This window comes from Zasmidium cellare, assembly GCF_010093935.1.
Source record: "Zasmidium cellare ATCC 36951 unplaced genomic scaffold M409scaffold_31, whole genome shotgun sequence".
Lineage (NCBI taxonomy): Eukaryota > Fungi > Ascomycota > Dothideomycetes > Mycosphaerellales > Mycosphaerellaceae > Zasmidium > Zasmidium cellare.
The window spans coordinates 279758-305340 of record NW_022986975.1 but is presented as its reverse complement, the minus strand read 5'-3'; the positions used below and the strand labels follow the sequence as shown (position 1 = coordinate 305340).

The window sequence follows — 25583 nt, the reverse complement described above, 5'->3', positions numbered from 1 at the left end:
GTAAAGTAAAAGAAGAAGTAAAGTAAAAGAAGAAGTAAAGTAAAAGAAGAAGTAAAGTAAAGTACTAAGTGAGAGGTTAAGTGATGCATCAAGTCAGGTATCTCACTTTACTTCCTGTTTTACTTCTCTCTCACTCTAGCCCCTAGAACGAAAGAGGAAGTAGCGACTGCCACATGTGACGCCAAGCCGGACGCTAGCGCCAGCGCCAGCGCCGACGCCAGCCCACGACGTTTGTGTCGGCCCGCACTGCTCCTTCTTCCTCGACCGCACCACACCGACACCGACAAACCGCAACCAACCAACCAAACAGCCAACATCTTGCACTCGGCCGCCATCATGGCGCCGCCGTCGACGCCGGACAAGTATCCCTCGAAGTATGTGCACACTATCCCCAGCTTTGCAAGACTGACCAGTGCACCAGGAAAATGTTCGACACGATAGTCGACATCATCGTCGGCGAAGGCGCGAATGCCAAGACCTTCAAACTCCACAAGGGCATCCTCTCCTTCTACTCTGCCTACTTCGACAAGGCTCTCAACGGCGACTTCGAGGAAGCACGAAAAGGTGCTATCAAGCTACCTACGGAAGAGGTGGACACATTCTCAACCTTCGTCTTGTGGCTGTACCGCGGTACAGTCGAGATCGACACTTCCAAGACTGAAACCTTCACCGACCTGGCCAAACTCTGGATTTTTGCCGACCGCCGAGAAATTCCGCTGTTGATGAATGTCTGCATTGACACGTTCAGAAACGAGATCATCAGGGTTTGGATGGTCCCCACCACTAGCCTTGACATAATCTACGAGAACACGGCACCATCGTCTGGCTTGCGTCGTTTTGCGATCCATGCCATTGGTAGCATGTATGTTCTAAAGAAGGAGCAGGGCATGGAATGGCCAAAGGAGGCCCTCTGCGATTTACTGCACTTCAAGTGGGACTGGGACAAGAGCATGAATCTGAACAAGGAAGCCTATGCGAAGGTCGACGTCTGTCAGTTCCACCACCACGAGGAGGGTATGACCTGTACCAAGAAGAGGAAGCTGAGCGAGACATGATGTGTATTCCCGATTTGATGAGGCAGAGGGCTTGCAGAAGCGAGTAAGCCATCAACCAACACAGCAGACATGTGATAACGCTGACGGAGACTGCAGCGGGACACGGACTCTAGGCATGAGGTCAAGCAAGAGCAAGTGGGATAATGGATAAAGCATTGCTTGATCTCGTCAACTAATCAGAACACTTATGAACTGCATTCGAGGGTATCACTACTTCTTCCACTGTCCAGCGTTCTCAGCGCCCTTGCCAACATTCGTGGCGCCATCCTCGATACCACCAGTGACGGATTGAAGGCCATCACCGACCTGCTTGGTGCCAGTGGTGTCTGCCAAATCCTTTAGCGGCCACTTCTCACCACACGTACGAACGGGCGACTTACTGTTGATAGTGTCTCCGAGGCCACGGCCTGCAGTGCCAACGAGTCCTCCAACTGTGCGGCTCACACCTCCTGCGGCATTGCCGAGCTATGAAGTTGTTAGCACTGGACAACGAGAGATTGGGGTCGTTATGTGTACAGTAGAAGTGACGCCCTTTGCGGCACCCTCAGCACCCTTGTCTTGCTCTCCGATAGGCATGGTTGTGGTGTTTGTTTAATCTGAAGCTCAGTCAGTACGAGTTCCTTACACAACACAACTGACATCCAACTAACCAAAAACTTAAGCTTGTTTATTTTCCAGGATGATCGTAGTTCAGAAATCTGGTAGCGAGACTAACTACACCTCAAAGAGCGATTCTCTTTTATGTCTCCTGGTCACAAGAAAGATCGACACGAGCCATCCCCATGACATCACGAAGTGACGTCGAAAGCAAGCTGTGGCGCAGCAACCACACGTTTCAACAACACATCTCTCCATCTCTCTCGAACATGAGTGGCTCTGGGTGAGAAGATCGAATGCGCCAAGTGTTGACCAGCAGCTCGTCGTTGGTGAGAATTTGGTGGCTCAGTCCACGTGTTTGCCGTAGTTTGAAGTTTAATTCACTTCGATCGCAAGATCCGTTTTTGGAAGGTGCAGAGGGCTTTCGGGATCGAAGGTGCTTTTCCTTGTCAGGCGGCAGGTGTTGAGATGGCGGTCTTGGTAGGAGATCGTTTACGCGGCCTTTGCGTGGACATGGCCTTTCTCCAAGAATTTGGATCGTGGCTTGGAAGCTAACGTCCAGACACGATCGCGTCGTCCTCCGCCTGATATGCATTGCTGGGCGTTTTCTGCTCTTTCACAGTCGACTCGTCAGCTGAGATTGTGTTGAAGCAGTCTCTCAGGCTCGAAAATGACCTCCTAACGCTCGCCGTAAATCTCCATACCCAGCTTGTCGTCGAACGCCGTCTTCATCTGCCCGGCGACATCACCAATATCCACCCCGAGAGGAGAGATCACAGGCTGGCAACCGCATGATCGCGTCAAAACATCGCTGAGCCACCTGCGAGTCCCCATAACAAACGCCGGGACCTTCTTCTCGAGCTCCTGCTCGCCCCCTTGGAGCGCCAACAGACGACGCAGTCCGGGAATATGCACTTCCGTTGCAACGCAAAAATTCCCGGCGAAGACCTCGTAGCATGCCATATGGAGCACGGCCAAGATAGCCAAACTGTCAAGCCTCCGTTGCGGGTCTGCAATGACCATGTTGATCTGTCGCAAAAGATGCCCTTTGAGCCAGAGGAATTTTTGGAGAGAGTCTCGGCCCTTGGGCAGTGTTGTGAGCGCAGCGGCACAGGCGTGCACACAGTAAATGGCAGGGTCGCTCATTGAGTTGAAGCGGACTCTACGAAGCGGCAAAAGTCTGCGGTCAGTTGTTTGCCGGGATATGTAGACTCTGTGTAGAGAGGCATCTCGTACCAGTTGACGAATGTGCCCGCTGGGAATCCTACTTTAGCATCCATATCACATGCGAGCCAATTGGGCGGCATGATGAAGTTGAAATCTGCGCTGCTTTAGTAATCTTTTTACTCGTATCTACTGATCGCGGTCATTGCTCACACGTATTCAGTATACAGTCGATCCAGTCTTGATCTCTCAGTTCCGGTGGCTGACTGTATGGAGTCAAGAGCGTAGACTCTACTGGGATGAAGCCAGTCTTATCCCTTGGTCTGTCATCGGACTTGTCTGTACTGTTGGCTTGTCTCTTGTTCTTTCCTTTGCCGGCTCGCCTGATAGCTTGAGGACCAGTACTCGCGTCGGCAACAGCCTGCAGTCTCTTTGCACAAGCGTAGTAGCCATGTAGGGCGGCCTGAGCTCGCACCTCGTACTTGACGGACTCCTCATTGTCAAGTCTTGTCACGTCAATGAATTTGAACGGTATCTCCAATGCCATTGGGTTTGTCGATGTAGGAAGAGCAGACCTTTCCGCGGGCCGTGGTCCTGGACGACGATGGACGAACTTTTGAGTGTGTATTGGAGACCTCCACGTTCGCAACACATCACTACCAGTTCATGGAGTCTGGAGTTTGTACGCAGTATGCTTTATCGAATGATATGTAGTAGCGACTAGTCGAGCTCGGCAACCGAAGAGACTACGATAATTGTGCCTGGGGTTCCCGGCCCTTGCATCAGTAGACCCATGTGAGTCGAAGCCAATCGCCCTTTCGATTCCGCAAGCGCCTGGTCAATGAAGACATTATCATATTTAAGGCATGTTCAGTGGATGAGGAGAGAGCAGGGAACGACGATACTTTCGAAAGTCATCGAGATTACTCACCTGCAATGTCGCTGACAGTGCAGGACTAAGGCCTGTCATGCCCCTGATTCCCATTGTCGTCGGTTCGCTGTTAGAACACCATTTTACCGTTTAGACTGAAGCCAAACTCGAAAATCCTTCAAGGCGCTCGCTGCAGTCGCCTCAGGCTCCAACCCACACGCCGAAGCAAAGATATCGCCCATCTCTTCCGTGTGGATTAGAATCCCTTTCAGCGTTCCTTGAAGTGAAGAAAATGGATGTGACGAGGGATACGTCTGTAGCGAGACGCTGGCAGTCCATTTGCCCAATGATGCAGAAGATGCATCGGTGTCTCTACTTTCCAGCCCGCTGACGAGTCTTGGAGTCATCGATGTTGCCCTCCAATTTGCGACCACGTCCGGTGTCACGTTCATCTCGCTCAGTCCGCTCCGTTGAATGTCTTCGATGCGGAAAGTCTCCACCTCATCGATAGCATTGTCGCTGTCCAGGGTTCGGAAGACCCCAAAGTTGGCCAGTAGGACCAGCTTAGCCATGCTGTCCATTTCCTCGATATCTCGAGATGCGTCACGCTCCGCGAATCCCTGTGATTGTGCGACTTTGACAGCATCTGCTAAAGTCTGAATCTGACCTGTCTCGGTTCCTGCAGACCCTTGCATTAAGGCATCAAGAACATAGTTCGTCGTAGCATTGAGACAGCCTTCAATTTTGGTGACCGTACACCCCAAGACACTGCCTCGTAGAAGGTCTAATGCTGGAAGTGCAGCCCCCGTGGCACCGCTCATCCCGATCCATCCACCGTTCCTCTTGCATATTATCGCTAATTCGGGCCCATGAGAGACAAGAGCTGATTTCGACACGGCGATGACTGCCTTCCCGGTACCCAGCATGAGGTGGTAGTAGGGGAGAGAGCTAGGCTCAGGTTTCCGGTCAAAGTCTGATGGTCCGCAGTCAAACAGTACATCCGGCACTCCAACATGGGATTTCAGATATTCTGACCCTGGAGGTCGGTCCTACAGATGAGCCGAGGACTCGACTTCTTCCGAGGAGATGCCTTCTTCGCGATGGAGTCCCTTCGAAGAAGTGCAAATAGCCACGAGTCGAATATCTGTACTGTAGAGTTTGAGGTGTGGCTCTTTTCGTTTAAGAAGCAACTGAGCTTTGCGTATACCGACAGCTCCTTGGCCCAATATGGCCATCCGTACGGTACGCATTGGCGATATTGTGGATTTGTGAAGAGGGCAGAAAGTGTCTACTCTGATGAAGAGGATCGGTCAACTCCAACGATGCCGGCGGCAAGTCCACCGAGCCGAACTTGCGATCGTGGGAAAACGTATGTCAAGACACTACATACTTTGCAAGGCCCCATGCAATAGCTTGTCGATGCTACATGAGTTGGTCATGTCCTGCGGCTGTACGGCGTCGGCGCCTGAGCGACGTTCATTTCGCCAATGACGTTCATGTCTCTGCGAGAAGGCGAACAGCTGCGCCACGGCGGATTTCGCAGGCGACAGAGATTCTTAACGTCGAGGAAAGACATGATGTTTCTTGACCAGGCTCATCACCATGGATCGCCTTCCGAACGAGATCTCGGATAACATCTTGCAATCTCTCTCCATCCGGGATGTCAAGAGCGTCCGCCTGGCATGTCGCTCCTGTGCTGCGATGGGCGCGCCGCATCTGTTCCCACGCGTCTGGCTGTCTTCCCATCCGCTTGACGTGCAGATCTTTCGTATGGTCGTTCGAAACCCGTTGATATGTCGCGGGGTCAAAGAGCTGATATGGGACGACACGACGTACTGCGATTCATTGATGGAGAAGAAGAAGTACTTGGAAACGGCCAAGCATTTCGGGTCGTGGGGGTCTTGGTGCACAGACCTCTATCCTCGAACAGAGGGCGAGTACGGGTACTGGCTGTTCTTCGAGAAAGCACAACTTCATCACCACATCCGTCGGAAGAGAAAGGACGAGCGACTCTTGTTGTCCGCTCTTCCAAAGCTCCAAAAACTCAAGAGCGTGGTCTTGTCGAGCCGCCACCATTATATGCCCGCGCCGGACGATCTGTCCTACGGAGAATCACCAACTGCTCGATTATGGCCCAAGGAACGCCTTTTCAAGACTTTTGCCTACCCGCCGACCGTGAACTGGAAGGCTGTACGCAAGGCAGGCAGCAATTCCGAGCCCAAGAACGATGACTTGCGGCAAATGATGACTGTGGACTACCACCACGACGCGTGGGACAAGAACGAGCTCACAGATGCTTCATGCGTCCATGTTCAGCGCCCTTGGAGAGGGTTGCTGATACTTCTGCGAGCACTATCGAACACTGAAAAGCCCATCGAAAGCTTCGAGATCCGGCCTCAGTTTGCGTCGAAATGGGGCGAGGACAATAGCATGGTTGGCATCTCTCATTACTTTTTCCGGCAACGGAGCGCCGACCTCGAGCGCTTCATCGCTATCGCTCGACACCTTCGGAAGCTGAATCTTGTGGTGAGCTGTGAAGGTGCAGGCCTAGCGGAAGGCCGACATGCTTCGGCCATCAGAACGGTGAAACAAGGCCACTTGACTCGCCTTCTGCAGTCGGCCGAGAATCTAGAAGAGCTTCACTTTGAGTTACCAGTGCCTAATGTCATGAAGACAATCGGTACACAGGCTCACTATCCTCGCTTGAAGAATCTATCCCTCATGCAAGGAATTGTGGAACCCTTGGAGCTGGTCGACTTGCTGAAGAAACATCGCCGAACGATACAGTCACTCACTCTATCTCACTGCAACAGCTCCAACGAATCTTGGAAAGAGCTGTTTGAGCAGTTAAAGACTGAAGATATTTACTTGAGCATCGAGGTAGACTTTCTCTTCGAACCCGATGGAGTCAGCTGGTGTCGGACGATGGAGCCACATGACATCAATGCGTTCTTTACAGGCAATGGACCGGTACCTCTTCGATTGAGTACCTGGAGAGGCAGCCCACCTCCACGATTCTGATGTGGCAGGCTGCCACGTTCTGACCATGCCGACTGTTGTGGACGGGTGAAAAACGCTCGACGTGGAAAGAGTTTCTCAGCTCATTGGACGGTACCTGATGCCGAACGAAATAGCTCTGGACTTGCAGGCACCGCACGTCGGGATAGAGCCGTGTCATCGCTGGCTTGGATCCGGCGTCTCAACTTGCTCATGCTCTGCCGGCGCAGTGAGCTCTCGCATGACGCCCCTAGACTGGATCTCAGAATCGAATACAATCGCTCGGCACAGCTCCGAGAGTTCGACGCCTTGCCCTATCACGGTCGTGAAGGCGGTTTCCGTATCGCCTGTCACACTGCAGCAGTCACAAGAGAGCTCTGCCTCACGCAGCACGCCCATGAGACTGGCAGACATTGGTGGTGAGCCGCGTGAAGTCACTTGGGCCGCGGCTGTGCAGAGAAGCCCGCTAGCATTTAGTGTGAGTGAGCCCGATGAGGGCTTCAAAAGATTGCAAGATTTGACAAGAGGGAGTGCAGGTAGTTTGAGACATTCAGGATTTATCAGCCAACGGACGACAAGGTTCATGTGTTTCCACTGTTTCAAATGTCAAGACGACTTTACACGCTTTACACACAGAGGCCTTTGGTTCGGTCTACGGTTGTCTGGCCACGGACCTGGATCACGGTACTCTTAACCTTAAAGTCAAATGTGCCTGGCGATCAGCCGATTCGGTGTCTCGACCTGCAGCCACATGGCGCCAATTGCGCGAGAGCAAAGGAGAAACCGATCGTTTTGGGATGGCGCAGGATCAGTCTTCGCTCGATCAGGCAGCTCACATCAAACTTTTGGACTCGCAAAGAGCTGGGCAACCTTGAAACGGAGAAGTCGACTTCTTTCGGCGCCTTCGGCAGCGTCAGAAGCAGCTTCAACTTTGCCTCCAGAAGACCAGCTTCACATGCTGCCGTTGATGCGAGAATCGTTCCCCGGTGTCCATCTCTCGTTCCTGCGGAGAATCAGCAAACCATCCACATCCGCTCGCAAGTCAGATCCGACCACATCTCTCACGTCCTCTGCTTCGCTCCTCCGGCGTCTACGAACACAGATCGCTCAGCCGTCATCATGGCGGCTCCTAGCCCAGAGGACATAGTGACACCGAGCACTACATCGGATCGAACCTTACCTTTCTCAGCCACGTTTTCGCGCTCCTATCCAAGGCCAGAACTGGACTGTAGCTTCTGGATGATTAGCTTCATTAGGAGGGGAGACGGCGCCCTCTATCTTTTCGCTGAAGCTGCTTGGCTGGAACAAGGACTACTGCTGCCGCCACTACTACGCCATGCTGCAGACTGCTTGGAGCTTCGCAGATGAAAAGCTAAGGCTGTGAGTTGCGACTATTGTTTCTAGAAGTCGTCCGTCCTACAGTAGGTATAAAGATGCCGTGCCCGGTAGGTCAGACATGATGATTCCCTGGCTCATCAGTGCATTCTTCACTCGCTACACTTGACAGTCTTCTATCTTCATCTCAAGATGCGTACCTCCTTCGCTCCTATCGTGGCCCTGGCTGGCCTGGCCTCCGCACAACAATTGGTATGTTTACAGAGACATCACAACGGTGGGAAGCACCACCTCTAACAATCGTCTACAGAACATCGCCGCGATCAACGCAGCTCCTCTCCCAGCAACCACTGCCGCCCCAGTCGGTGCCACTGCTCAATCTACACTCGCCTACAACAGCGCCGCTGCTGCCACTTCTGCTACGGATGATGTCCAGCCAACCTCTGCTGCCGCCGCCGCCAACAAGGTCAAGCGTGGCGATTGCTCTCCTCAGCCAGCAGGTGCCGGCCCCAAGGTCTCGCCAGACACCCCAGAAGCCTTCTCCAACAGCCTCTACTTCCATGCCCTTGCCAACTCCGTCATCCCGCCCTTCCCCTACATCGAGAAATTCCGCGACCTGAACGGCTCGACCCAACAAAACTCCTACCTCACCTACTACATCCTCCCCTCGTACGACGTCTTCAAATGCGCCAACTACTGCAATAACGTCGACCTCTGCACCGCCTTCAACCTCTACGTCGAGCGCGACCCTTCCCTCGACCCAGGTCCAAACTGCCCTAACCCCCCGTCCACCACCAACTACAAGTGTGCCCTCTGGGGCTCCTCCATTAGCCGGGCTTCCGCAACCAGCACCGGCCAGTACCGCGAATAATTCCGCGTCGTCATCGCCGCCTCCAACGGCTACGACAAGACCCCCTTCGTCACCCCGAGCGTGCCAGCAGGCTTCTCCCTCTCTGCCGGCCTCGGCAACAAAGCCATCACCCTTGCTGGGCAGTTTTCTCTCGGCTCCGAATTCTTCGCTGGTCCTTATGATCCATCCCTCTGCGGCTTCTACGCCACTGCACAGACTTCCGCCAACAGGGCTGATGCGCAGATCAAGGGCTTGAAGACGTACCAGGCGGCCAACTCGTTCAACTCGTACTATGTCTACAAGGGCAACTTTGCTTGGGGTACTTACTGCACTCTGTTCAACAAGAACATTGATAGCTCGTATGCCGGCAACATCAACGCCAGCAGCAATGGCGTTGCCTATGGTGTGGGCAGCAGCTTCCAGTGGAGCTTGACGCAGCAGGATGCTGGGACTTTGTAGATTGAATGAGATGAATGGCTGATGTGTTGGGTTGTCTTTGGTTTTGAAAAGGTATGAAAGTCACGAAAGCGATGGTCGTTCAGCAGGTTTCGAATTTGTTTGGGGTTCTTATAGCGTAGCTCATGCGATAGATCAATCTCAAGTCTCTGATTATGAGACATATCTCTTCAAAGACAAACACTTCTCTCCTGAAATCGCGGCGTCTATGCTCTTGAGCGAGGCTCTGTTGGCCTGCACGCCCGAAGCTTAGCTGAGATGGAGATATCGTTGCAATTGCCAACTCGCTGAACAAGGCACCATCCTCTCAACCCATCTCTGCTCATTCCAGGCGCCGACGTAAACCTTTGTTCTCAAAACTACGCCCTCTCTCCCCACTCATCCCGCCCCGTCAAGGTCCCTGGATGAAGTGCCACTGGCCTGGACAATCAACTCATGGCGGAGACGGACCTCTACTTCTTCACAAGCGCCCTCGCCTCCCTCCTCAAGCGCACATCATCCTTCAAAAACATCCCCTGAAATCCCAACCGCGCACACCTCACGCAAAACTCCGGCTTCGGAAACTCCGTCTCCAACCTAACGCGCTCCAGCCGCGCCCTCTTCAGCTCCTGATCGATCGCGACCATCGCGTACATCATGATCGTGCCGATCCTGCGCTCAATAAGAGCCTGCTGATGCACTGGGTTAGCGCGCCGTCGAGGCGCTGGGATGCGGGAGATTTTCTCCTTCACCCGTGGGCTGTCTTGCGTGAAGGTGTCGCGTTCGTCGCGGAGAGACTTGATCTTCTGGATGGTGGTTTTGAGGAGGCCCTGGTTCTCCACGTGCGCCCTCGTTTGCTCCGCCTCCAGCTTGGGGTCGGTAATGGTCGCTCTCTCCAACGCCGGGAACCCCTTCCACCCCGGCGGGATGCACACCGCTTCGCGGTTGCGCGGTGTACATCTCACCTCGATCGCCTCCAGTTTAGGAAGGTCTCGGAACGTATAGAGCGCTTTGCGCATGATCTTGGGGGAAACATCGCCGAGATCGAGAATCACCTGCGTCGCTTTGCGCATGTTCCTCACCCAGGCCTGGAGATCGGAGAGGTTGTAGAAGATCAAGGGGTGAGATTTGTTGATCTCGATGATGAGGTCCGCGTGGGTGAGGGTGTTTGTGAGGAGGAAAGAGTAGGATTTAGGGAGGTGATGTTCTTTCGAGGGGAGCGTGTGAGGCGCGGAGAGGCCGGCTATATCGACCGGGGTGATGTTGTTGGTGGAGGTGTAGTGCGCGGTGAGATGGGAGAAGATCTCTAGGTGGAGTTCGACGGGGAGGGTGAGGAGAGTGGCGCTGGGAGGGCGCCCTTCACTTGGCTTGTTCTGCTCGAAGCGGGCGACATCATCTTCAGATCCATCCCCATCGCTCTTACCCCTGACTAGGGCCCAGTCATCCTCGCTGGAGGCCTCGTCGCAGTTGATGTGATGGGGATAGTCGCAACCACTATCCCCAAGTGAGCCCTCTTGACTCACACCCTGACCTTTCGAAAGCGCTCCTCCTCTCTCATCTCCAACCGCAGCCGGAAGGTAATCATCCTCACTCAAAGCGTTGCCGCCATGGGCCTCCTGTGGCGGAGCAGTGGCGTTAGAAATCGTCACCTCGTACGTGAGCGTACGCCCCGAGAATTCAGCGTAAACGCTCTCCCAGAGCTCCTGCGCGAAGGTGACAGGCATTCTCTCAGCGTCCATGGTGCGGTAGCTCTGCGATGTGAGTTTCGTATTTCCAGGTTCTATCCCCGAAAGTTGATGGCTGGCTATGCTGCTCGATCGATAGACTGTCTCTTTCTGAAGATGATTTTGCTGGGGATAGATTCGAGATGAGAGACATCACCTACTGTGACCTTTAAACCCTCTTGAGAGAGGGCCATTTTTACCTGACCGACCCAGTACCATGGCATGAATTTTGCGCTCGCTATGAAAAGTAAGCAAGTAGAAACTAGCGCAGGATGATTGGCTTGTGAGTGTTTCTTGGCGCCAGGTGAGTGAGTGAACTGTCCAATCCTGATGAGACGGTCAGCGAAATTCATCCCTAGCACTATACTGCAACCTCACCTCTCTATCAAGCAGGCGTCTGCTCTCTGAAGTACGTGCCCGCGACCAACTCCAACCCTTTCTCCTCCGCGACATCCTGCACACTGAAGCTTATCCTATCATACGACACCGTTGGGTAGAGATCTCTCCCGGCATTCACACCCGTCAAGACGAATTCCTTTGGCTGCTTGAAGAGATAGAAAGCATAGATATGCGCAATATCGCCCGGATTCGGACTCGGCGGGACATATGGCGCGATGGTTTCGGTATCGGACAGAGGAATGAGAGCGTTGGAGTGGTGGGAGTGCGTGAGGTTTCCTTGGAACCAGTGGAGGTAGGTGGAACGGTTTTGTCCAATGCCGGAGGTGTAGGTTTGGTTTTGAGGGAGGTTGGAGGTGGGGAGGGAGAGATCTAACATGAGGAGCATGTAGACTTCTCTGCAGCGAGAGTGTTGGGGCAGAGATATATGAGGCTCGAGCGTGGTGTCTGGAAGGGCTTGGTTAGATTCAGTGAGACACTTAGGTTGCAAGAGGCATACCATTTTGTGAGATGAGAGCGTCTGGCGTGATTGTGAGGTTGTCGTAGGCCACGATCAAGGCTCGATGAGTACTTTGTGGATATCCAGGTGGTGTTTGACAGCTCGCGAGACCTGTCAAAGCCAGAGAGTAAACCCAGTTGTTAAGATGCATTTTTGAAACGATTCTTTCTTATGCACAAAGATAGCATGAATTCCAACTGACCAAGTTGAGATTGGAGGAGAAAGAAGCCCAAGACGAGGAAACGCCCCACCTTTTCTACCTCCGTCTTGCCAAGTACTCTCCTCCTCATCACTGCCACTACCATGAAGCGGACCCTCTTCGCTCGATATTCGACTTCAAAGTTATACATCAAGTTTTCATTCTCGCGCTCTTCCCATCAAATTGCTGCGGCTGAGACTCGCAGTGGATTCCCAAAACGTTCTAGTGGGTCAACGTGCCGTGCTGGCCGGGACGAAGGGCCTGTACTGCCCGGTCGAGTGGGTGGCCTGTGTCAGATACCACCATTCGTTGATGGAATGCGGTGGTCTTTGTCTCGCTCTCCATGGTGTTGGAGATGAGGGCCGCTGAGTTGAAGATGGCTGGGATCTCCTGAGCTGCCGAACTCGCGTACCTGCTGCCGATGTAGGCCGCCGTACTCGAGCGTCATCGGCAACAGCCCTCGACCATCGTACATGCATCTGCACTGCACCTCAGACTTCCAGCACGGGAATCTGAAGTTGCTCGCTCTCTCCTACTGAGATGGGACAAGCCCATTGTCACAGTACGGAACTGGAGATACTTGCTTATGTGGACTCACCATTGGAGCTCGCGCTTGGCGGCGAAACAGCTTACTCACCCTTCGCAGTGTGACGATGCCTGGAGACCTTTAACCGCCTTGAGCAGTCGGATTGTTCAAAGGCCCCGGATTTCGTAGCACGAGAGACATATATGGTATGCTGGATGCACCCCATGATGGCGGCAGAGACAAGATCCATCTACCGGGATACATGAAGATCTGGGCAAGGGTCGGAGATATTTGGGGTACTTGTTCGGCTTCCATCAATCACTCAAGACTGACTCGAATTTCGTCCTTGAAAATACGATCGAAATTTGGTTCAACGTCTTCGTCCTGAAGAGACTTCTGACTTGGGACAGACTACAAGATGCCTCGTCCAACTTACACGCAAGAACAAATCTTCCAAATCTACGACCGCATCAACCTTCCCTCCAAGTGGCGACTGGATCTTGAGGAGGCAAAGAAGGGAAGTAGCGGTGACCAGGCCCTCGAGTACTTGACTGTCCTCAAACGATACACTCTGGCCAACGTCCCGTTCGAGAATGCGGAGTTGCATTACTCAAGAAATCAAATCATCGACATTCATCCCCAGATTCTCTTCCAAAAGATTGTCACCCAGGGCACTGGACGAGGCGGATATTGCATGGAAAATAATGCATTCTTTGGGACCGTCCTTCGCTCTCTTGGATTCAAGATCATGTCCACTGGTGGCCGAGTCAATGCCGCTGCTTCACCAAACGGCGATCCAGGCGATCATTCGATGTGGTATGGCTTTGCCCACATGATTAACATTGTCACCATCAAGGATGTTCGCTACATGGTTGATGTTGGATTTGGAGCTGGAGGCGCTACAAGACCCTTGCCACTTGAAGATGGAAAGATCCACCTGAATATCAAACCCGAGCACTCTGTGCGGCTGCGGTATGACACCCTGGAAGACTTCGAAAACCCGACCTCGAAAGTGTGGATATTGGAAAAGCGGATGGCGGACGACAAGCCGTTCCTGCCGAACTACTGCTTTCCGGATAATGTCGAATTCCTGCCTGCCGATTACATGGTCATGAATCAGTTCACGAGCACGAATAAAAGGGTGTTCTTCACACAGATCGTCATTGCTGTGAAGCACATTCTTTCGGAGGACGGGGAGGAGATTGTTGGGGATACCGTGTTGATGGGCAACAGGCTCCATCGAAGAGTACACGGCAAGAAGGAAGATCTTGGCACCCTCGACAGTGAAGGTCAGAGGGTCGAGGCGTTGGAGAAGCATCTTGGCATCCGGTTGAGTGAGATGCAGCGGTATGGCATTCTGGGAATGCAATCCATGATCGGCGGATAGACTTTCTCTATGCTTGTAGCTGTATAGATGTATTACCGATACACCATCTTCTGCCCACCTCTCTTCTCCATCTTCGCCTGCCTCTTACTCTGTCCACCGGCACCTTGTTTCTGCGTATCAGTATCGCCTCCACCCATCATCCCGCCCATGCCCTGCCTCACACCAGTATACGTCGTCCACGCCGACCAAACACTATAGAGCACCGGCACGACCATTCCCCACCAAGCCCAATCCCCAGCGAGTGCCACAAACACTACATTCCCCCAAGTCCAATAGACAACGTCCCACATCCATTCCGTCAGTCCTTTGGCTTCAAGATCTTCGCCAGCGCGCTTGAGCTCCCCATCTTGGTAGACCGGGCGACCGATTCGTTCGAACCAGAATTCGAAGACAAGGGCCGGGCCGTTAAGGAGGATGTATTTGTAGAGACTTCGTTTCCGAGAGATTAGGAGGGCGAAGAGGAGGTAGAACGCATTGACGCCGAGGGCGATGAGGTGCGCGCGGTTGAGGGTTTGAGTGTTCTTTTGGGCGAGGGTTTTGAAGGCTTTCTGATGAAGGTCTTAGCTGAAGCCGGTGGAGTATGACTTATCCAATTCTTACCTGAGCCATCTTGAACAATACTCAACCACGGCAATGCCTCCAGTCCAATTGTGGCCTGCTTAACTGTTTATTGAGAGTGAGTGAAGTACGAGGTCGACCACGCGAGCAATCGATTGCCGGGCTTGGCGTCGTCGATCCTGCCGTGCCGCTCGTGGCTTGTGCGCCTTCGTAGCAACGACCACAAAACAAACCCGCCAGCGACCATTCACCACCGTCGCGCAACAACTCGCAACAGTCCAAGTACTCACACCTTCTCGCAGTATCCAGACCAGACCCACGACAGCACCCACGATTACGATGAGACGGTCATGACAGCATAACCGGCTCCCAGCCACCATCACCACCACGCCGAAGTAGGCGCTTGCACACCTCGAGTCACGACCTCACGACTGCCTCACATCCATGCGTGCACCCGGCGGCCACGCGGTGATTTCCTTGTCGACCTTTCCTCCCCAGCGAGCACCCGCATAACATAATCCTAATAGCCTTCCTACGCCGCCTGCACCATGGCACCCACCACCACCATCGCCGCATCCCAGCTGCGGCAGCTGATCTACTACCACCTCGACAATGACATGCTCGACAATGCGAACTTTCTCGCCGGACGTCTCCATGCTCTCGAGCCACGGAATGCCGATGCCCAACATCTCCTCGCCCTCACCTACCTTCGATCTCGTCGCCCCAAGGCCGCCTACGACTTCAGCCACAAGAGTGGCGCTATCGGCAGACACCTGGGCTGTGCCTACGTCTTTGCGCAAGCATGCTCGGAACTCGACCGCTATAGTGAAGGCTTGGCTGCGCTGGAAGCATGCAAGAAACTTTGGGTCGGGAAGAGCGACTGGAACAAGCACTCTGAGACGTCAAGACGGCACACGCCAGATGCCCCCGCAGTCTTGACACTGCTCGGCAGACTATACCGTGCGAATGGAGAACCGCGTAAAGCGGGAGACTGCTTCATCGAGGCGCACAAGCAGAACGCATTCGTGTGGGATGCGTTCGAGGGACTGTGTACGATTGGGGCAGACCTCAAGGTTGGAAACATGTTCAGGCAGATGACGGACATTCCCGCCTCTTCAGAATCAGGATCGGGAGATACGCAAGTCTATGTGGACGAGGATTCGAGGCAACCACTTGGACCCCAGCCCAACTTTGGGGTGCGCCATCCAACAGCATCCATGGACGATCCCTTCACTTCGTCGAGACCAGATTCTGCGTTGCAGGATCCAGAGCCTTTGCCCAAAATCAAGGGCAAGATGGCTTTGTCTGAGTGGGACACCCCGACTGTTCATGGCAGCATTCTGGATGACGATATCACCATGGCTGAGAATCAGGACGATGTTTTCGCACCAGTGGCGCCCTCTAGGAGAGCACGCCCAGGCCAGCAGCTAGAAGCGTCAGACAGACCACGGTATGGTCAGAACAGGGGACAGTCAGAAGGACCCGACGATCCTATGCATGCCCCTCGGAAACCCAGTGCTCAAGGACAGAAGAGGACCATCTCTGGCGCGGCGTCTCAGACGAGCGCCGATCTATCTCAACCTCGACGCAGCAATCGCTTGTTTACTCAATCGATAACCACCCGCATGACTCGTTCGACCGCAGACACCACCGCATCTGTAGCTGGCAGAGCTGATAGGACAGCTCGCACAGCGAAAGCAGCGACCGGAACTAAGGGTCGAACGGGTGCTGTTGTGGGACGGGTTGTTAGTGGAAACCGGAAGGTGATGCCTCCAGATGAGAAAGAAAAGGAGAAGGAGAAACGCGCCATGAGTCGCAACAGCGAGCGGAGTACCGCGACTTCGGCTGCTCCAATCATGTCTACGATCGCTCTTCCGCAGAAACAGTCGCAGTCCACGACCCAGCATGATGCGCTAGCCGAACAGCAGGCCATGAACAGTCTGCTTGATAACTTCAGGCAGCTGGCGGTTGGCTCTCATGCGATTGCGAAGTTTGAACTGCCAGAAGCCATTCAAACTTTCCGCTCTCTTCCTTCGGCCCAGCGCGAGACGCCATGGGTGCTTGCTCAACTTGGCAAGGCCTACTATGAAGCCGCAGACTACAAGGCCGCTGAAGAGTGCTTCTCGAAGCTCATGAAGATGCAGCCATCGCGTATCGAAGACATGGAGATCTACTCTACCGTTCTTTGGCACATGAAGAAGGAGTCGACACTCTCGTTCCTCTGTCGTGTCCTACGTGACAACCACTTCGATGCTCCGGAGACCTGGGTCGCAGTTGGCAATGCCTTTTCACTCACTCGTGAGCATGATTCGGCGATTTCAGCTTTCAAGCGCGCTACTCAACTTGACGAGAAGTTTGCTTACGCCTACACGCTCATGGGTCACGAATACATGGCCAACGAGGCTTTCGACTCTGGGCTCTTGGCTTTCAGGAAAGCTGTGGCGATTGATCGTAGAGGATACGGGGGGTGGTACGGCTTGGGCAAGTGCTACGAGCGGATGGGTAAGCTCGAGGACGCCGAGCGCCATTACCAGATCGCACATAAGATCAACCCTTCCAACAGCACTTTGCTTGTGTGCATTGGCGTTGTGATGGAGCGGTTGAGGAACAAGGATGCTGCTCTGAAGAACTATGCCCAAGCTTTGGAGCTGGCTCCTCAGAGTGCCCTGGCGCGGTTCAAGAAGGCCAGGGTCCTGATGCACATGAAGGAGTATGACAGTGCGTTCGCGGAGTTGGAGATTTTGAGGGATCAGGCACCTGATGAGGCGAACGTGTGGTTCTTGCTCGGCAAGTGCTGCAAAGGACTCAACGATAAGGCGGGCGCGCTAAAGGCTTTCACGACTGCCCTCAACCTGGATGTGAAGGTGAGTCTGAATCGTTTTGAATATGATTGTGATTTCGACTAACATACGACTAGGCTGCACCGTTCATCAAAGAGGCCATGGAAGCACTTGACGAAGAAGACGAGGAAAGCGATGACGACTAAGAGGAGAAGGTCAGAGTGAGGTCGAGCTCCAGCTTTAACGAACGTGAATCTTGGATACTGCATTGCGAAAAGGACGGCGTTTGGGAATGGAGGGGATAAAAACACGGATGGGAGATTCTTGTTCCGCCTCTCGGAAGAGACAGAGGCCTTTCACACATTGCATTTGCATTCTACGGCGCTGGGTGGTCATGAGAGGGATGCTCTCGACGACTTTATGATGAAAGTGCGGCTTTGGGCGATGGTTCTCTGAGAATCGATAACGCCTGAGAGCTGAACTGACTGCTTTTGACGATGAGTCTCTCTCGTGTTGCCTCTCCTCCCTGTTCTGCTTGAGTTTTCGAGAACGAGAAATACGAGTGACGAGTAATGCGACCTGGTGGAGCATGCGGCCATCCATTAGCACCCGGACGAAAGTCACCAATGTGTCGTTGCGTGAAAAAGTGGGTCTACAAGCACGTCCCTGACTGTATCAGACGGTTGTTTGACCTCACCTGCTTCTTTTCACAACTCACTAACAGAACAGTCTCGCTCTTCTCAGACATTGCTCACGGCCTCACTCATGTCCCCAATATTGAGCAGTTCCTGGATCAGGAACAATGAATCTTTCCACCAAACAACCGCGTCCAATTGCCCTGCAGCTGAGGAGACTTTTCGCTTGTGCCAAATCTACCACTCAACGGCGACGATCTCCTCTCCTCTCCCACTAATTAGGCTGCCTCGGCACCTGCAATCCTCCTGCGGGCGGGAAGGCACGAGACCTGATCTCCATCTCCTAGCCACGTAAAATATACATACATGTACCACTTTAAAACCTATCCATCCCTTCATCTAATATACAGGCGCCAAGAAGAGAACAACAATGTCACCAAGGCAATGACCATCGAAGAACACATCTCCACGCCGGCCGACTACAACCGCCACAAAAATGCCAACATGTCCCCTCTCCCCAACCTGATGCAGAATCTCCCCCTTCCCAGCCTACCCACCTCGAAATCCCTCCGCGAAGGCCTCACGCTCCGCAACATCCTAGGATTCCCTCTGCACGAAGCCCCCGATGCGCCGATCCGCGAAACGGCCTGGCTCGATGGCCTGCGTGGCCTCGCGGCGTTTCTGGTCATGATCTATCATTACAATCTGGCGTTCTGGTTCCCGCCCGCGGTGGAGGCTCCCTATGGCGCGCTGGATACGTATCAGTTCCGGGAGTTTGGCACGACGACGATTTATGAGGCGATCTGGCGGTTACCCATTATTCGAGTGCCCATGACGGCGGGCCATGCACAGGTTAGTGTGTTCTTTGTGCTCTCTGGGTTCGTGCTCAGTTGGGGACCGCTGGGGAATATCCGCGCGGGACGCAATGAGAAAGTCATGCAAGGGCTTGGGTCTGCGGTCTTCCGTCGCTGGATACGATTGTATTTACCCTGCTTCGCCATCTCGCTGTGGGAGTGTTTCGAGCTGTACTTCGGCCTGCGGTACATCGGCGGGAGGGATCAGAAGAGCAACATCTTCCTGCAAATCTGGGATTGGCTGGTCGATTCGGAGAAGTTTGCGAACCCGTTCATGATCGATCGGAACAAGTATTCGAGTCTGCACGGTTACGACTGGACCATGTGGACCATCCCGTACGAATTCGCCGGGTCGCTGTTGATTTTCCTGATCCTGCTCGCGACGGGGAGGTTCCGGCATCATGCCAAGAGGACGCTGGTGATTTTCGGCGTCGTGGCGTATGCGTGTCTGCGCGGAGAGTGGACGTACTGGCTCTTCACGGCGGGGATGTTGCTAGCGAATTACGTGCGCCAACACGGCGGGTTCGAGAAACTCAACGAGAAAACTACCACCCGCGCGAGGCTGGGCTATATCGCCCTGCTCCTGCTCGGCCTCCTCCTCGCGGGCGTCCCCGAGGCTTCCGAATACTACGACCGCCCCGGCTACGAGTGGCTCATCCACCTCACCCCGCCCAACTGGCGCGCCATCGAAGGCGGCGGCCGGTGGCTCTGGTGCTGGTCGGGCATCCTCTTCATCTACGCCGCCTGCCACCTCCCCTCCATCAAACGATTCTTCGAATTCTCCTTCATGCGCTACCTCGGCCGCATCAGCTACATGCTCTACCTCACTCACCGCATCACACTGAATCTCCTCGGCGAGCGGGCCAAGAACTTCGTCTTCCCACTTTTCAACCGCCATCAGTGGATTGACGCCCCAACGGACGGCAGCGAGGAGAGCTGGATCAAAACGACCATCGTCTACGCCATGCTCCTCACCATCACCGTCCCCGTCGCGTTGATCGTAGCGCACTGGGCGGAGAAGCTGATCGATGGGCCGAGTACGCGGTTAGCGAGGAGGGTGGACGACTGGTTTTTGAAAGGGTCGACGGATGGACATGATGGGATGAATGGGGGGATTTTGCCGAGTGCGTATGCGAGGGGGGAGTCTCTTGCTGGGGGGATTGAGATGCAGAGTAGTGCGGCGCCCGGGAGGGAGAGCGTGGAGAGGGCGGAGGGGACGGGGTTGTTGGGGGAGAGGGGTGAGGAGGAGATGAGGGAGATTGATCCGAGGCCATTGCCGGATCGGTAGGTTGTGAGAAAGGTGGGTTGGGTTGTAGGATAGGATGATAGTTGGGGGGTGTAGTTGTTGGGAGATAGAGGGTGAAAGTAATGTCTTCTGGATTACTACTCTGTCTGACTGATGCATTATTTACACATGTCGCTGGGCGGTAGTGTTTCCCTCGTCGTCTTGGCTTGAGAGATGGAATGGATGGAGGAGTCATCTCTCTGTTCTTGAAGAATCCGACTGATAAGCTCTTGATGTCCTTTCAGATGTGCTTGGACAGCGCGCGAGTGATGGTAGGATATGATCGACTTCGAGCGGAATGAAGAGGATACTGATGGCCGACTACTACTACTACCTGCCAGTTACCCAGCACGTGCATGTCCAAACAGACAAGCTCTACGTAGAACATTCTTCTTCTTGGCAGCATCAATCGATCGAAAGGCACGCCTCGAACCAAAACTCCCATCATCACGTGCGATTCCTATCCTATCCTATCTCTCCCACGCCCAGATCACATGCGATACCGACGAGCACATACATATCGAAAACAAAACGCCACGCGTTCATCGTGATCGTGACCAGCGTTGATCGCCTTCACGCAAAGCCAGGCTATCCCAACGCGAGAAGCGTACTTGGACGGGGAGCAAACAGTCGACTCCGAAGGGTCGAAGGCGGCTGGCTTCGGTTCAGATCTCTACGACGATGCACGGAGGCGTCATGTTCAGTCACGTGCGGTGTTGTTATAGGCTTGATGCGTGAGGGTCCTGCATGGGCACTCGATTCGTTGCATCTAGACATGGACACGGTGCTTGGTACATATTTTTTTGTTTGCTTGTGCTTGTTGCTGCGACAGGGCCCTGCGTTTGATGGCGATGATGAGATCGGGTACTTTTGGCGTGGGTACATGTGTATTTCTGGGTGATGATGATTGTTCAGCATCAGCATTCCTTTAGCGAGTGTTGCACGGGAATAATGGTCTGGACTTTTTGGGTGGGCGGCTGATGAGGCGATGCGAGTTCCCGTCTCACCGTCAGTCTGTCAGTCAGGCGTGCCACACCGCACGCGCGTGTTGGTGCTGATGAGGTGGTATTGTGGTGTGAGTGTCGATGGAGAATTGATATGCTGCGCAACAATAACACGAGACGGATAGGGAACTTCGTCGGGTAAACCGGTCAGACGGCTTGGAGTGGTACAACAACACGGCGGGTGGTTTCTTCTCACTTCACTGCCGCATGCTGCTTCAAGCAAGGCACGGCGTGTCGTGCATGTTGGTGGACAGCGATACGGGGACGAGAAGATGCATCACGTGGAGAGCCGCTGCCGTACGTACCTTGGGACGTGTTTCAAGTGTTGGCTGGTGGTGAATGTCTGGCTCGAGGAGGGGCAGGGCTTGCGCATGAGCGTGACGAGGCGCCTCGCAACCACGATGGCGTGCAGGTCCTCTCCTCTTCATCAACGTGAGTCTGAGACAGCGAGACAAAGCCGGGCGGGTAGGAGTGGTGAGTGATTCACGGCATTCATTGATTGGGGCTTGGTAGGTTGCACGTGTGGAGTTCGAGGTGAAGTCGGTGCACGCTCTCACTGCCGTCTCTCGGGCGATTCAGGCAGGTGGAATTGGGGACTCGCTCAACAGCAGAGGTGAAGAAGGAGCGACCCTGCAGGTTGCATTGCGAAGTGGTGGAGCGGACGGCAGGAGAGTTGTTATTGCGGAGTCGCGCTGGTTTTTGTTGGGTGAAGCTGGGAGGGAGAGTCGCACACCGCTGCTATCGCGCAACAGAGTCGAGATTGTGGCTGGGGCTGCTCCGATGCCCCGCATTCATCGCCGTCGGCAAGCGCCACCCAGGGTCCTGCTCATGCTCCGGTCAACGGTTTTCGAGACGTTTGGAAGACGTGAGTGAATGAATCAGGCCCGCCCGACGAGGCGCTCTTTCCTCGCCTCACACCACAGGCACGTCTATGTATATGTATATCGCGATGCATTCAGGCTTATTTCCTGTCAGGATGGTGAGGTGCTGCTGCTGCCGGACGGCCAGCGAGGCGTGCGACTAGCGCACTGATCGCATGGATGGACCTGCGGGTCAGCGCGGTGCTCGGGGTTTGGCGGGCAACAATTGGCCAGCGGCGGGCGTGGTGCATGCGAGTGGAGTGGTACAACTGCATGATCGAATCGCCCACTCACCGCTCTTCTGCCCGGCAGCGCAGCGCAGAGCAGAGCAGCAGCAGGGCAGCGCGCCCGCGAGCCTCGTCCTCTTCGTCGACGCTCGCGCAAAGGTAGCGCTGCGGCACGGCTTCCCGTCGACGCCGTCGCTGCTGCCATCCCAACTTCATCCACGGCGGTGAAGAAACCTCGCCCACCGCGCACTCTTCGCTCGCCCGTCGCTGCGACAGCGCCAGCGCCCAGCATCATCCGCCCAATTCCTCACCGCGTCACCTAATCATGGACGACTTCGCCCACTTCACCACGCCAGACGGCCTGTTCGACTTCGGCCCTGTCCATCAGCACCAGCACCAGCACCAACCTCAACAGGACCCGCGGTCAAATTCATATCCGCCGTTTATCCATCCCAATCCTCAATCGCACTGGCACCCGCTGCCTCTGGACCCCATGGATCACGAGGCAAAGTGGCAGCATCAGCAGCCCCAGCAGCAGCAACATCACCACCACCAACAACCGCAGCAAAACCACCACCAGCCCTCGCAAACTTACATGGCGCCGCCGTCGAGTCACCAGCCCTCCCCGCCGCAACAGCAGAGTCGCCCGAATAGCAACCATGGCAACCAGCCAATCAATCTTCAGACGAGCGGTCTTGGTCTCGACTACACCATGCTCTCGAACGAATGGCAATACCAGCTGCAACAGGCGGCTCAACAGCAGCAGCAATTCAGCATGCAGGACACCAGGGCGATGAACATGAATGCGTTCACCGCCTCGTCGTTTGGGGGACAACTACAATCGTCGCCGGTCGACTTCATGCCAGCGTCGACTGCCGACAACTACGCCGTCACCGCAGGCATGCACGCTGCCAACTTCATGACCATGGCGGGACCGATGGAGTCGATGAACGCCTTGGTCTACCCGCTCAACGACTACCAAAACGACATGACCTTCCCCATGGGCGTCAACACCCACGCATTCAACCAGCAGTCCGCCGAGTCGGTGAACTCGAGTATGCCCGGTAGCTCGCCCACCGGCACCGTTCTCGAGGTCCAATCGTTATCAGATAACGAAGGTTCATGGTCAATCGTCAACTTCAACCCACACCGCCAATCCTTCGACTCTGTCGGTACCGTCTCCAACCCGAGCCAGAACTTGCACATTCGAACCAACTCCGATTCATCATCGTCAGAAGGACCCAACTCCGCCGACCTATCAAGTAGTTACGAGGAGATTGCCCCATGGCCACTCAGTTCGCCACACGACCTTCACGGCCAAGACTACCTCGATGCGCAGTACTTCCAACATGCTCATGGCCTTCCCATGCACACACAGCAACACACCTCGCCGTCGTCATCGTTAGCTGTCAGCCCTCCCAGTGGCGTCGCTCCTTCATATCGCTCCACTGGCTCATCGTCAACGTCGCCCACCTCGTCGGGTCCCACATCACCGCCCCTTCGTCGTCGCAAGTCTCCCCTAGAGGGGAAAACGACCAAGGCTGTGATCAAGAAGACCCCACACAGCACACGCAAGGATACCGTCGCCGAGAAGAAGGTCGGGCGGAGAAAGGGACCACTACGACCAGACCAGCGCCAGCAAGCGCACGAGATCCGAAAACTCCGTGCCTGCCTGCGATGCAAGTTCTTGAAGAAGACTTGCGATAAGGGTGAACCGTGCGGTGGTTGTCGACCGAGTCATGCGCGACTGTGGCAGGTACCGTGCACGCGCATGGACATCAAGGATATTGCCTACTTCATGAAGGATTGGAAGGCCGATTACGAGCGTCATGTCAGTCTTGGCTTTAGCGTTGGCAACATCAAGGGCTTCAGCACTCTCGAACGCACGCTCTACATCACTCATGGTTACGGCCACTACCTGCCCATCAACGCGCGTGAAGTGTTTGTCAGAGATGACAAGTGCTTCGGCATGGACTGGACGGAGACTACCCGCAGTGAGGACCCCGAGGATTTTGAAATCAACACTGCCAAACTGTCGGCCGGCATGGAGGGTGTCAGCACCACATTGCTGTCCGAGTACCTCGACCGACATCTCGACCAAGGCTTCGAGTCTTTCGTTGATGAATTCTTCGAGGGCACCAAGTTCTTGACTGAGATCCTCAAGACTGCCTACCGGTACTACGTCAAGGAGAAGACCCCTTCAATACGAAAAGGCCTCAAGTTGGTCCTTGCTTACAACCTGACCACACATGTCACTATGGTTGAGGGTCTTTCAGAGGAAGAACAGTTCCAGGGCCGCATCTACGATGACAGGTCAAAGTTCAGTGGGAAGACCGTCGCACCAGTCATGATCAACTTTCAGATCAAGTGCGCTTTGGCCGACATGTGGCGTGAGTTGCAAAAGGACATCTTGGAGGAGCTGTCGGCGCTCTACTCGTCAGTCTATTCCGGTGAGAAGCTCAAGAACTGGCCAACCATTTTCATGCTCGCTGCCATCCTGTTGGCCATCTGGGAGGAGATGCAGTTCGACTGCTACTACCGTGTGCCCGATGAGCAGGCAGTGAACAAGTTCTGCGATGACATGGAGTCAACTCCAGTTGGCGTCATTGTTGGCCTCTTCCAAGCCATCTCGACGAAGCTGCCTGGTCTGCAAGACTGGGACACCAAGAAGCATCACCAACTCTTGGGATCCAACCCTGCTGTTTGTGACGCTTTGACTGAGGTCAAGGGTCACGTCAACAAATATGGTGAGTCCACATCATCTTTTCGTTTCACCGCATGTACTGATATTGTGGCAGAAAAATACTTGAAGGAGCGACAGAACGCAAAGTTCACCCGCGACGATTTCGATTGTCTAAGCAACAAATTCTTGAGCAAGCTTGTCATTCGAGCGAATTAGAACACACGACTCGATCACGGCTGGCTCTCGTATCACGATTTTCGACGACAATACGCACGAACGATGGGCCATGAAATTCATGCCCGCCAAGTCTTGAACGCATTTTAACGGCCGACTGAGAAGATTTTTGAACGAAAGCACGAGAACGAGAAGCAGTTTCCTTGCGTTTAAAATGGGATTGAAGTATTTTCACTTCTTGGCTCAACATTTGGAATGAGCAAGCTACGATTGTGTGTGATCTTGATGGACTTTTTGCATCTTATGAGGTGTTGATGTGACGGGAAAAATGATCCAGTCAATGTGATGAGAGATACCACACACTGCGATGCGGAGTTGATCAAATTTTGGGGACAAGGGAACACTCATCTTTTCCCCTCTTGATGTCGTCTGATGAAGACATGATCCGACCACATACCTGCATACGCTATTCTGAGAGGGAAGGTTTT

The 25583-nt window shown here is 54.2% G+C and overlaps 13 protein-coding genes across 13 annotated transcripts; 7 read left to right on the top strand and 6 right to left on the bottom strand.

The window, feature by feature from the left end:
• Nucleotides 1–336: 336 nt before the first annotated feature.
• Nucleotides 337–1055, top strand: M409DRAFT_26366 (uncharacterized protein; the record flags this gene model as incomplete). The annotated part of the gene is made up of 2 exons (XM_033808082.1): nucleotides 337–374; nucleotides 422–1055. 2 exons carry the CDS (start codon nucleotides 337–339, stop codon nucleotides 1053–1055), a joined length of 672 nt encoding a protein of 223 aa, XP_033664218.1.
• A 210-nt stretch (nucleotides 1056–1265) lies between these two features.
• M409DRAFT_26365 (uncharacterized protein) lies at nucleotides 1266–1631 on the bottom strand (the record flags this gene model as incomplete). Its single annotated transcript, XM_033808081.1, has 3 exons — nucleotides 1266–1381; nucleotides 1436–1520; nucleotides 1572–1631. 3 exons carry the CDS (start codon nucleotides 1629–1631, stop codon nucleotides 1266–1268), a joined length of 261 nt encoding a protein of 86 aa, XP_033664217.1.
• A 699-nt stretch (nucleotides 1632–2330) lies between these two features.
• Nucleotides 2331–3363, bottom strand: M409DRAFT_26364 (uncharacterized protein; the record flags this gene model as incomplete). The annotated part of the gene is made up of 3 exons (XM_033808080.1): nucleotides 2331–2735; nucleotides 2819–2973; nucleotides 3030–3363. The coding sequence occupies 3 exons, from the start codon at nucleotides 3361–3363 to the stop codon at nucleotides 2331–2333; spliced, it is 894 nt and encodes a 297-aa protein (XP_033664216.1).
• Nucleotides 3364–3830: 467 nt separating this feature from the next.
• On the bottom strand, nucleotides 3831–4508 carry M409DRAFT_26363 (uncharacterized protein; the record flags this gene model as incomplete). The annotated part of the gene is made up of 1 exon (XM_033808079.1): nucleotides 3831–4508. The coding sequence occupies one exon, from the start codon at nucleotides 4506–4508 to the stop codon at nucleotides 3831–3833; it is 678 nt and encodes a 225-aa protein (XP_033664215.1).
• Nucleotides 4509–5289: 781 nt separating this feature from the next.
• Nucleotides 5290–6708, top strand: M409DRAFT_26362 (uncharacterized protein; the record flags this gene model as incomplete). The annotated part of the gene is made up of 1 exon (XM_033808078.1): nucleotides 5290–6708. One exon carries the CDS (start codon nucleotides 5290–5292, stop codon nucleotides 6706–6708), a length of 1419 nt encoding a protein of 472 aa, XP_033664214.1.
• Nucleotides 6709–8211: 1503 nt separating this feature from the next.
• On the top strand, nucleotides 8212–9328 carry M409DRAFT_68596 (uncharacterized protein; the record flags this gene model as incomplete). Its single annotated transcript, XM_033817910.1, has 3 exons — nucleotides 8212–8271; nucleotides 8330–8877; nucleotides 8950–9328. The coding sequence occupies 3 exons, from the start codon at nucleotides 8212–8214 to the stop codon at nucleotides 9326–9328; spliced, it is 987 nt and encodes a 328-aa protein (XP_033664213.1).
• Nucleotides 9329–9777: 449 nt separating this feature from the next.
• On the bottom strand, nucleotides 9778–11043 carry M409DRAFT_57608 (uncharacterized protein; the record flags this gene model as incomplete). The annotated part of the gene is made up of 1 exon (XM_033813680.1): nucleotides 9778–11043. The coding sequence occupies one exon, from the start codon at nucleotides 11041–11043 to the stop codon at nucleotides 9778–9780; it is 1266 nt and encodes a 421-aa protein (XP_033664212.1).
• Nucleotides 11044–11413: 370 nt separating this feature from the next.
• On the bottom strand, nucleotides 11414–12074 carry M409DRAFT_26359 (uncharacterized protein; the record flags this gene model as incomplete). Its single annotated transcript, XM_033808077.1, has 2 exons — nucleotides 11414–11871; nucleotides 11924–12074. The coding sequence occupies 2 exons, from the start codon at nucleotides 12072–12074 to the stop codon at nucleotides 11414–11416; spliced, it is 609 nt and encodes a 202-aa protein (XP_033664211.1).
• A 992-nt stretch (nucleotides 12075–13066) lies between these two features.
• On the top strand, nucleotides 13067–14035 carry M409DRAFT_68595 (uncharacterized protein; the record flags this gene model as incomplete). Its single annotated transcript, XM_033817909.1, has 2 exons — nucleotides 13067–13406; nucleotides 13449–14035. 2 exons carry the CDS (start codon nucleotides 13067–13069, stop codon nucleotides 14033–14035), a joined length of 927 nt encoding a protein of 308 aa, XP_033664210.1.
• Nucleotides 14036–14067: 32 nt separating this feature from the next.
• On the bottom strand, nucleotides 14068–14644 carry M409DRAFT_26357 (uncharacterized protein; the record flags this gene model as incomplete). Its single annotated transcript, XM_033808076.1, has 2 exons — nucleotides 14068–14583; nucleotides 14636–14644. 2 exons carry the CDS (start codon nucleotides 14642–14644, stop codon nucleotides 14068–14070), a joined length of 525 nt encoding a protein of 174 aa, XP_033664209.1.
• A 521-nt stretch (nucleotides 14645–15165) lies between these two features.
• Nucleotides 15166–17573, top strand: M409DRAFT_35041 (uncharacterized protein; the record flags this gene model as incomplete). The annotated part of the gene is made up of 3 exons (XM_033810341.1): nucleotides 15166–16423; nucleotides 16511–17457; nucleotides 17511–17573. Coding segments are annotated over 3 exons (2268 nt in total), but the record flags the coding sequence as incomplete, so codon positions are not given.
• A 1014-nt stretch (nucleotides 17574–18587) lies between these two features.
• Nucleotides 18588–19988, top strand: M409DRAFT_33755 (uncharacterized protein; the record flags this gene model as incomplete). Its single annotated transcript, XM_033810303.1, has 1 exon — nucleotides 18588–19988. A coding segment is annotated over one exon (1401 nt), but the record flags the coding sequence as incomplete, so codon positions are not given.
• A 2575-nt stretch (nucleotides 19989–22563) lies between these two features.
• Nucleotides 22564–25137, top strand: M409DRAFT_26354 (uncharacterized protein; the record flags this gene model as incomplete). Its single annotated transcript, XM_033808075.1, has 2 exons — nucleotides 22564–24985; nucleotides 25037–25137. The coding sequence occupies 2 exons, from the start codon at nucleotides 22564–22566 to the stop codon at nucleotides 25135–25137; spliced, it is 2523 nt and encodes an 840-aa protein (XP_033664206.1).
• Nucleotides 25138–25583: the final 446 nt, after the last annotated feature.